The sequence below is a fragment of the Grammomys surdaster genome, unplaced genomic scaffold (assembly GCF_004785775.1).
Source record: "Grammomys surdaster isolate TR1022 unplaced genomic scaffold, NIH_TR_1.0 197, whole genome shotgun sequence".
NCBI lineage: Eukaryota > Metazoa > Chordata > Mammalia > Rodentia > Muridae > Grammomys > Grammomys surdaster.
In genome coordinates, this window is record NW_021604642.1 from 792450 (window position 1) to 801507 (window position 9058).

General features: G+C 48.8%; 1 protein-coding gene across 3 annotated transcripts in view; it reads right to left on the reverse strand.

Moving 5' to 3' along the window:
* Positions 1 to 998: 998 nt before the first annotated feature.
* Positions 999 to 9058, reverse strand: part of Gdpd2 (glycerophosphodiester phosphodiesterase domain containing 2) — an 8952-nt gene continuing 892 nt past the window's right edge. For all 3 annotated transcript variants that reach the window (XM_028770036.1, XM_028770035.1, XM_028770037.1), the window contains exons 2-16: positions 7760 to 7873; positions 7419 to 7522; positions 7029 to 7122; positions 6772 to 6831; positions 6435 to 6533; positions 6169 to 6262; positions 5871 to 6016; positions 5664 to 5746; positions 5410 to 5560; positions 3398 to 3619; positions 3031 to 3179; positions 2273 to 2420; positions 2053 to 2135; positions 1764 to 1789; positions 999 to 1667 (exon numbers count right to left, since the gene is read on the reverse strand). In XM_028770036.1, coding sequence (XP_028625869.1) covers positions 1615 to 1667; positions 1764 to 1789; positions 2053 to 2135; positions 2273 to 2420; positions 3031 to 3179; positions 3398 to 3619; positions 5410 to 5560; positions 5664 to 5746; positions 5871 to 6016; positions 6169 to 6262; positions 6435 to 6533; positions 6772 to 6831; positions 7029 to 7122; positions 7419 to 7522; positions 7760 to 7864 — 1617 coding nt within the window. In that variant the 5' untranslated portion in view covers positions 7865 to 7873 and the 3' untranslated portion in view covers positions 999 to 1614. The remainder of the gene's footprint in view (positions 1668 to 1763; positions 1790 to 2052; positions 2136 to 2272; positions 2421 to 3030; positions 3180 to 3397; positions 3620 to 5409; positions 5561 to 5663; positions 5747 to 5870; positions 6017 to 6168; positions 6263 to 6434; positions 6534 to 6771; positions 6832 to 7028; positions 7123 to 7418; positions 7523 to 7759; positions 7874 to 9058) is intronic.

The following is a 9058-nucleotide window of genomic DNA, read 5'->3' on the forward strand; positions in this document are numbered from 1 at the left end:
GTGTGTGTGTGTGTGTGTGTGTGTGCGTGTGTGTAGTGAGGGAGGCGGCGATGAAAGAGTCTGGTGTGTGTGTGTGTGTGTGTGTATGTGTGTGTGTAGTGAGGGAGGCGGCGATAAAAGAGTCTGGTGTGTGTGTGGGGGGGGGGCGCGCGCACGCGCATGCGAGGCGCTGCTGCAAATTCAAACTCGCCTCCATCCATCCACAGGAGACCTTAAGTGTTCAGAGGCATACTGGGAATTGTAGTTCCCGTGGCTACCAGTAACCAAGGGATGGGGGACCAGAGAGGTTGGGTCTTGTTCGGAGCTGCTAGTGCTGCTCGGAGTCCTAATCTGGCTGGAGAGAAGGAATCGAAGACCTTTTCCTGACCTGACTAAAATCTTAATTTGACTGGCATTTGAGTCTAGGCGGGAACCAGGATGAAAGGCAGTGTAATGGAGGATTGCAGGGTCAGCCACAGAACCCCTACTTGTCCCAGTTTTTGTCTTTCCATTCCCTTTTTACCTGCCTCACCATTGCCAGTCTAGCTCTGCCTTGGCCATCTCAGCTTTTAGCTTTACAAGCAGCAACATATTGAGGAATTTGCTTCTCAAGGAGAAGGCTAGCTTGAATCAGACTCTACGCCCATCCCAGAAAAAATAGTGGAAGTCAGACCTTGCTTTCAGAGTCTGAAGTCAAGGACAGAAGTTCCCGAACCCACAAGGAAAAAGTGGTGACATTCATCAAGTATGTCACCATATCCAGGGATCCAGACCTCTCAGGACTACTGACCACAAGGTGGAGCTATAACGCAACCCCTGCACAAAGCTTCTGGGGCACCCAGAACGCACGGCAGTCGCTGCTACTCTCAAGCCTACTGGGGAGGAAGGGTGGTGGTGTTAGTCCTTCCATCTCCTGCCCGCAAATCTCGTCATGATGACCTCTCAATGTCATTTTACATCCAGTTCCAAATGGAAAAAGCATCCTTCCAATTCCGGCACCGAAATGATTAGACTGTGACCAAATGACAAATTAAAAATTCATTGAACAACAGATTAACAGGCAAAATACAAGAACCATTCACTGCTCACAACAAAAACCTACCATAGAGACAATATTACATTGCTAAATGAACTTTTTCGCTCCCAGCCTGTAAGGCAGAAAAGAAGCTGAATTGTGAGGGTGAGGAGAGAAGACATGGAGTGTGGACTGTCTTCATCATCTTAAGAGTTCTTCGGGAAAGGCCATTATGGCCAAATTTCCTTCAGTCATCATTCTGAGCAATCCCACCCTGACACACCCTGCGTCTTCTATCCAAGTACATGTGCACACAAGCCTAATGCATTATCTTGGCAATCTCTCTCACTTCCTTGCTTTAATTTCATTTTGGGAGTAACTTCTTGTCAGTCACTGTCTTTCCGACTAATTCATGTCAAAACACCAAAGGCAGCAAATTCCATGGCAGCTTGAGACATGCCCACCATCTGGACAGAGGGCCCTCTTAGTTCAAAAATCTCTTAGCAATGCTCCCTCCTCCAAACATTTGATTCCAGGACATTCCACTTCAGCTCCTGGCCTTCCTTTTGACCAGTGCACACAGGCCTTAGACAGGAGCTAGTGGAGGCCTGGCTCGACATTCACTCTGTGGTGAAATTGTTGATCTTGGTCAGTAGCACTGCTGTTTCTAAGCCTAGAGAAGTGGGTAAGAGATGGGTCACGTAGGAAGTAAAGCCAGGGGAAATTAAGAGGAAATAAGAAAGGAAGGGAAAAGGGCATTCTTTCTTACCTGGTCTGTTTCTCTTAGCACATCTCCTAGAGAGGTAGGGAGGGAGGGGGGACGGAGGAAGAGAGAGAGACTTTCTGTTGTGAGTTCCACCAACTTGTAGTAAGACTTTCCAACCCAAGGGTTCCTCCAAACTGCTTTCTCAGGGTCAAGACATTTTATTGACGATAAGTAAGGCTCAACATTTGGAATGGACGAAATCTTATTCCCAGGCAGCGCACTCGAGTCACACTCAACCTTTTTACTTGGGGCCTGGGGAAAGTGCCCAGGAGATCAAGGTAAAAGCACTCACCCTCGGAGTAGGAAGATACACAAAAGCAGCAGAATGGAGGCACAGTCAGTGATGACCCATATCATTAAGTATTTTTGAGGGGGCTATGGAAATAGAAAAGGCTCATCAGTGGCCAGAACCCCCAAGAGTAGCATATGGGGTAAATAACTATGGAAGGGGACAGGTGTAAGGGGAATAAGAGATTGGAGATGAGGGACAGTGACAGTTCTAGAGTCCTTACAATAAGCCAGAGGGGGTACTGCATCTGCTGCAGCAGCTGGCAGTCGTTGGTGGTGACAGAATCTACCCCTGCACACCAGAGCAGGGAGAAGAGCCAGGGCTTGTTCACTACAAACAGGTTCACTGAGACATTCTCCTGGTGCAGTGTCCTGTGGAAGTGGGGAAGAGATGGGGGAACATCCAGAACTTGCCTAGCTCATATCTGAGACACTCTGCCCTGGGTCTCTTTTATGCAGATCTCTGCAATGTAGAATAATACTAAAACCGTTCTCATGACCTACAAAGAGCTAACAAGCTTGAGCTCTGTCTATCTTTCCAGCTTCTTCTTCCTTTTTCTTACTTGTTATTCTGCCCTTGCTTCTCCTGCGTTGCCCATAGTTAGCTCCTTGTAATCAATCATCTGGCGCTCGGCTCAGTCATCAGTGCTTTCTAATGTGGCTCCTTACCCCAAACCCCAATCACTACTGAACCATGTTTTCATAGTATCACTACCCAGCATAAATGTAGTTAAGGTGATTTATTGTCTATAACTTCTGCTTGTTCCCAAATTCCATGAAAGCCAGGACCTTTCCCATCTTATTCACATTTATTTCTTTAAGCCGACAATAAATGCTGCACGATATACAGCAATCATTTAGTAGGTCTGCATTGTGGGAATGAATGAATAAATGAATGAATGAATAGTTTTGCACCCCCTGCATTGGTTCTTTCCCGACAGTCAACTTTGGAGTCCTTTTTATTCTTTTCCTTGGCACTCACTTGATATCCAAGAGTGGCAGGTCTTGATAGGGGAGGTTGAGAAACTGGGGCCTCTCAGTCCCGTTGCTACCCTGATGTCCATAGATCTGGCGCATTCTGGGGGCTCGTTGTTGTACGTTGGCACGATCTTCATCTGGGAGCCAAAGAACCTGTGGTTCAGGGACAGTGAGCATCTTATAATGTTAAGGAAGCCCTACGGATTCCAGGGACGGGTGCAAAGAGGCTTGGCCACAGAATGGGGTATGTGAGGGGGGATAGGAAGGTGAGGGCAGGAGGCAGCCTTGAAATCATCATGGTCTAAAGAAGGTAGGATGGGAAGAGGGGCAAAAAAGTGTGTGGGGGAGTTGGGAGCCCTGGATAACATCACCATGGCTTGGGGCACGTTTGCACTCAACACAGCGTCCAATGTCTGATTCACAAAAGTATCATAGTATGTGTGGTTTCTTGGGGGTCGGCGCAAGTCAAACATGATGGAAAGGTTGAGGGTTGCTGCTTCCTTCAGTAGTTCTTCTAGTGCTGGTACTGTCTGATTCTCAGCCTCCTCCCGATCAGAGCCTGACAGCTTTTTGGCCCCCCAGAAAGGTTGCCTCTATAAGAGAGGGAAATTATTTCAACATCACAAGAGGCCTCTAGGTTTTCTCCCAATCTGTTTGTTTGTTTGTTTGTTTGTTTTGAGACAGGACTATATACAGTCTTGTCTGGCCTGGAATTTGTTATGCAGCTATGTAAAGCAGGCTGACTTTGAACCCACAGTGAGCCTGCCTCTAACCTCCCAAGTGCTGGGATTAAATATGTGAGCCACCACAACCAACTAGCTGCTCTCAGTCTTATCAAGTGTTTCCAGATTCTGCCCACCTCTGAGCCAGGGTCTTTTTTTTCTCTAAACCTTTGCTTTCTTCCATTAAACCATATTCTATGGCCTCAGTATCCTACTCCTCCAGGCTCATAACGTCATCTGCATCATCTTTTCTGTTTCACAGAGACTTCTGTGATCTTGACCCTTTGCTTTCCCCCTGGTCCTTCAGCGCCTTTCTCGTTGTACCTGCATGCCCATATAGTCCAGCCTCAGCCTGAATCACTTTCCACAGTGCTCTCAAGAGACTCCTTTCCTTTTGTGCACCCTCTGAACTCATTCAGTGTTACAACTGTCTGCCTCCTCCACCTCTAGACCTGGGGGCTGCACAGTGTCTCAGGCAGTCCACAGCATGGGGAGTACTGCTGTTGTATTTCCTGTTTTTGTCCACTGTAGCTTGTGAAACCTTTCACTTGCTCTGGATTGGCTTTTTCCTCTCATCCCTCCTTGAGGTTGTTTCAAGCCTCTGCCATTCTGTCTGTCTTCCCTTATTATCAACTAATGACCTCAAGTGCTGACATAAATAAAGCTGGATAACGGAGGGTATTTGCTATGTGCAGGGTCCTAGGTACTTTGTATGTGAACTGACAATCTGTCCACAAGTCCTAGAAAGGAAGTACTACCGTTATTATCCCTGCTGTACAAATGCGGAAACTGAAACACAGATTGGCTAGGGACCATTGGCCAGCATCACCACAGGTAGCAAATGCTAAAGCCAAAGTTCAAATATAGACATTCTTGGTTTTCAATCACTCTGACATGTCATTAGATATATACTTAATTTTATAAAAGAAAAAGCAAACAGCAACTCTGTGTTGTGCTCTTATCTTTAAAAAAAAAAAAAGTCCACACACATAAAGAATCAGTGCCTGTTTTAGACAAGTTGGCTTATGGGAGATTCCAGTATAAATATTTTTTCTGAAATTTTTTTTACAGTGAACAAATACTACTTTTACAATCAGGAAAAGAGGTACTGTAAAACTGAAGTCCCCCTTTGAGTACTTTTCACTGCCTAGAAGATTAAAATCAACACTTCAATGTGTAACATTCGAAGTTCTTTAAGATCAAGACTGTTTCCTAGCACCTCCATGAACTGTATCTTTCAGTTAGATTGAGCTACTTTCTGTTCTCTAGAAACCTACTTGTGTTTCTGGCCATTAGCCAATGCTCATACCCCAAACTAGAACTCTATGGCCCAAGCAAGGGTTTGGGGTGTATGTCAGTGGTAGGGCGCTTGCTAGTCATGTATCTGGGTTCCAACCCAGCACCTCAGAACTAGTTCCATATTCTTGCTTTGCGAAACAGTGGACCGCACTCCCGTCTGCCCAGGAGAAGTATTTTTATTGCTCTATTTCCAATTCCAATTGTCTTTTGCTTAGGCTTTCCGTCTTACTATATGGGAGTGACACTAGGGCAGAGACTATTCTGAACTGACCAGCACAGGGTGCAGCAAATGCATATTGCTGGAATGGACTCTGCCCTGAGTGCCACTGAGCTGGTGGCCTCATCTTGGCTGGCGTCCTCACCTCTAGGAACCAGGCTCCAGCATTGAGACTCTGCAGTTCAGCCCAGGAGAAGTCACTGCTGTGGGCTGAGATCCGCTCTGGAAACACAGAGGCCACATTGGTAGTCCGGCTCAGTTGCTCATCATGCATGAGAAAGGGCACTCCATCAGAGCTGTGGGCACAAGAACTGTCAGGGGACAAAGCTGCCATCTTTTCCTGAGTGTCCCCACTGTGTCCCTCAACCCACAAAGCCCCTAGGCCCCACCCTCCATCACCTGACCATCACATCTGTCTCGAACACAGCCGCTCCACATTCGGCTGTCTTCCGAAGGGACATCAGGGTATTCTCAGGGGCCAGCTGTGAAAGGGAGTTGGTGAGAAGGTAGTAGGGAAGAGTGGGCCTGGGAACTCACAGACCTGGTCCTTGAAGCCTCGAGGAGCAAATTCTTTTCTACTTGCCCAGGTTTCTGCCCATCACTTACCATGGGAGCCCCTCGGTGTCCCACCAGCCCAGGTTTGGGGGGTAAATCTCTGAGTTTCATGATGCAGGGGGAGGAGATGAACATGGGTGTCAGGTAGATGACCAGAGTGACTCCAAAAAATAGCAACAGTAACAGAACCTTGGGGCCTGTAGAGAGTGGAGGACAAGCTTCTGGGAAAGGCAAAAGGTGAGGTGTGAGGTGGAGCTCTAGTGGCAGAGGGCAGAGCTCAGGTACAGGAAACTGTAGGGGGCAGAGACACTGGTGTCCAGTGAGGGTGAATATGGGCTGATGTTGGCACCTCTTGGGTGGATGCGGTAGAAGGTATCAGCCACAGGCCAGGCCAACAAGGTGATTCCAGCAACTGCTCCGATGTGAAGGAATGGGGCTGTGGCCTGTAGGAGAACAGCTGGTGAGGAAGGCTCTTTTTCCTACTGTTGTTCCGTGTTGTGCCTCCACCTTCTCTGCAGCTCAGAGAGATCTGCAGTCTCATAGGACCAGGGGGGCAATTCCAGAATTGGCCATGGGCCAAGGCTCCCACCTAGACAGTGGAAACCAGCCACTCACCTGCAGTGACAGTCGTAAACTATGCCACTCCTGCCGCCACTGGATATCCAGTCCCACAAGGCCAGTGGCCACTAGAAGTATAATGAGGAGCAGCAGCACCTGGGGCCAGGAATGAATGAATGGTCCTTCCTTGTTAGCCTAGGCTCATGATTATTGGGGATACCTCTACATTCTTCAGACAGAGGAGTCTTCCCCTTCCTGAACACATCCACTACCCTTTCACTCAATAAATATGTACTGGGCTTCAGGTCCTGATCTGGACCCCAGGGATAGAAAACCAAATGACCATCAGGGTGATGGACCAAGCACCCCCCCCATCACTGCCGATTCATTGCACCTTGTGGAGAATATGGAGATGCAGAGGCTGTCCACAGAGTTGCAGGAGCAGGCCCAGGAGCTGGAAACAGACAGAAGAGGCACTTAGAAGGCTCTGAGAGAAGGCAAGTTCTCTTAGTGGAGATTTGCAGGCTGGCATCTCCTCCCCACCCAAGAATTATCCTCTTCCTCTCAGTGGCAAGGATGAGAACAAGACAGTAGACCTGAGCAGAAATGAAGGGCTTATGTGGGAGTTAGGCCAGATGTCCCTGGACCAACCAATAGCAAGGATGCATATGTGACCAGGAGAGAGATGACCAGCAGGACTATCAGGGACCAGTCCATCCAGTGTCCCCAATGGCGGAACAGGAATCTGTAGGAGGGTAAAGGAAGGTGTTCAAGGGGAGGAGGTGACTTTGTGGGGGGAGTGGGGCGTCAAAGTGGCTAGATCCAGGAAACCCACTAGATGGGAGTGAGGGGAAAATGTTTCTTAGGGCCATGGTCTCCAGGGATTGGTGAGTTTTCTTGGAGGAGTTTTCTAAGGAGGTTGGAAGTGCTGGGATTCAGGGGCCATGTAGAGCTGGGGATGATTTATAGTGGGGGCTGAGCACAAGGTAGGGTGTAGGTTGGTCGGTATGGGGAGGAAGGGGTGGGTGGTACATGACACACTCATTGAAGTTATGCAGATCATTGAGAAGGATGAGCCCGATGTACAGCCATCCCAGGGACAGGAGGAAGGTGAGGAAGAGCAGGCCAAACCAGATGCAGTCGCACTGCAAAGAAGCAGGAGAGAAGCTCTCAGCCGATCTCCATTTTATGCTCAGAGACCCCAGAATGGCAGCCCAGCTTCCTGCTCTGCACTGAGCTGGTCTTCCAGTATCTGAGGGAGAATTTTCTTCCTGGGGGAGAAAACCCCTTCCTCCCAGCTGCCTACGAATACAATGGGTCTCAGTATTGCCTCCAAGCAGCCTTTGCCTTCTAGTTTGCCACCTCCCGCATCCCCTTCCCACCTTGCTGGTTGGCATCTTCTGTTTAGGATATTTCCTCCAGTGGCAGCTGTACAGGCAGTGGAGGCAGCGGGCCCAGACAGAGCAGCAACCGGGGGAATCTGCCATGGTGAAGGCCTGGGGGAAAGGACATTTGACCATTAGGGACCCTGATAGAGGACAGATCCCAGTCTCTCTTCCCATGTATCTGAGGAGCCTGGGGCAGCTAGGTAGAAGCCTGAACTACTGCTCAGTAGAAAGGCTGGCTGTACAGAGCAGACCCAGAGCTGGAGTTCATGAGGTGACTGATTCCAAACCTAGAAAAGAGGGACTGTTTCTGGAGTCTTCCATTGCCCCTTATTTTTGATACCTGGGAAGTCAGTGGTCCAGCCTTTTTTGTAGGCATTATGTGTACCCACTCTCTCCAGATCCTATTTAATGACATCCAAATCTGGGTTTGAAGTACTTGCCCAGGGTAATTTAGGAGAAATTGCCTCAGGGTGGGGCAAACTCAGTTCAGCAAGTTAAGGCAGATCTGACTGGGCTTGAGACAGCCTAGTACTGTCCTGCACCCCAGGAAGCAGGAGTAACCTGAAGCAGAGGTTCTCATTCTGACCTCAGGCTGAGGGACGCACAGCCAGTTGACTAGTTGCTATGGATACAGGATTGAATAAACCACAAAGCCCTGACTGAAAGATTCTCTGTGTCCACTTCTCAGGGGTTAGGGGCACTGCCAATAGGAGGAAGACTGGAGGGGAGCAGGCTGCCTGGATCTCTGACTCCCAGCCTCCTAAAGGAGCCTCATTTCTGTCTGCAGAGTCCAGAAAATCCAAGTCCCCCTACCCCAGACTTATCTTTTCCTGCCCAGACATCAAATACAGTCACCCTCCACCCCAAATAGAAACCCAACTCCCGCCTTCCCCTTCCCAGAGGCCCCACCCTCTGAGCTATCCTTAATGAAAGTACATTATGCACATAGGGCAAAGGTGCATGTGTGCGTGTCTGCTTCTGCGTGTGTGTAGCGGGGGTGGTGGCGGCGGCGGCAGGGGAATTGTCTTGGAGCAGGGTATTCCTGTGCCTTGTGGTTCTCAGTATGGCTGAGACCAAGCTGATCTACAAACCAGACTGGGCTTGTGAGTGTGATTCTACTTGAGAGGATGTGCAGTGTGCAACTGGTGAGAATTCTACTGCTGAACCACCAATGTAAGCAGTAAGCAGGGTATGACTGTGTGTCATATATCGGCATATGTACATGTGTGTGCACTAGTGGACTAGTGGCTGCCAATAAAATGGGTTTCAAAATGACTATGTCTGGAGAACCTC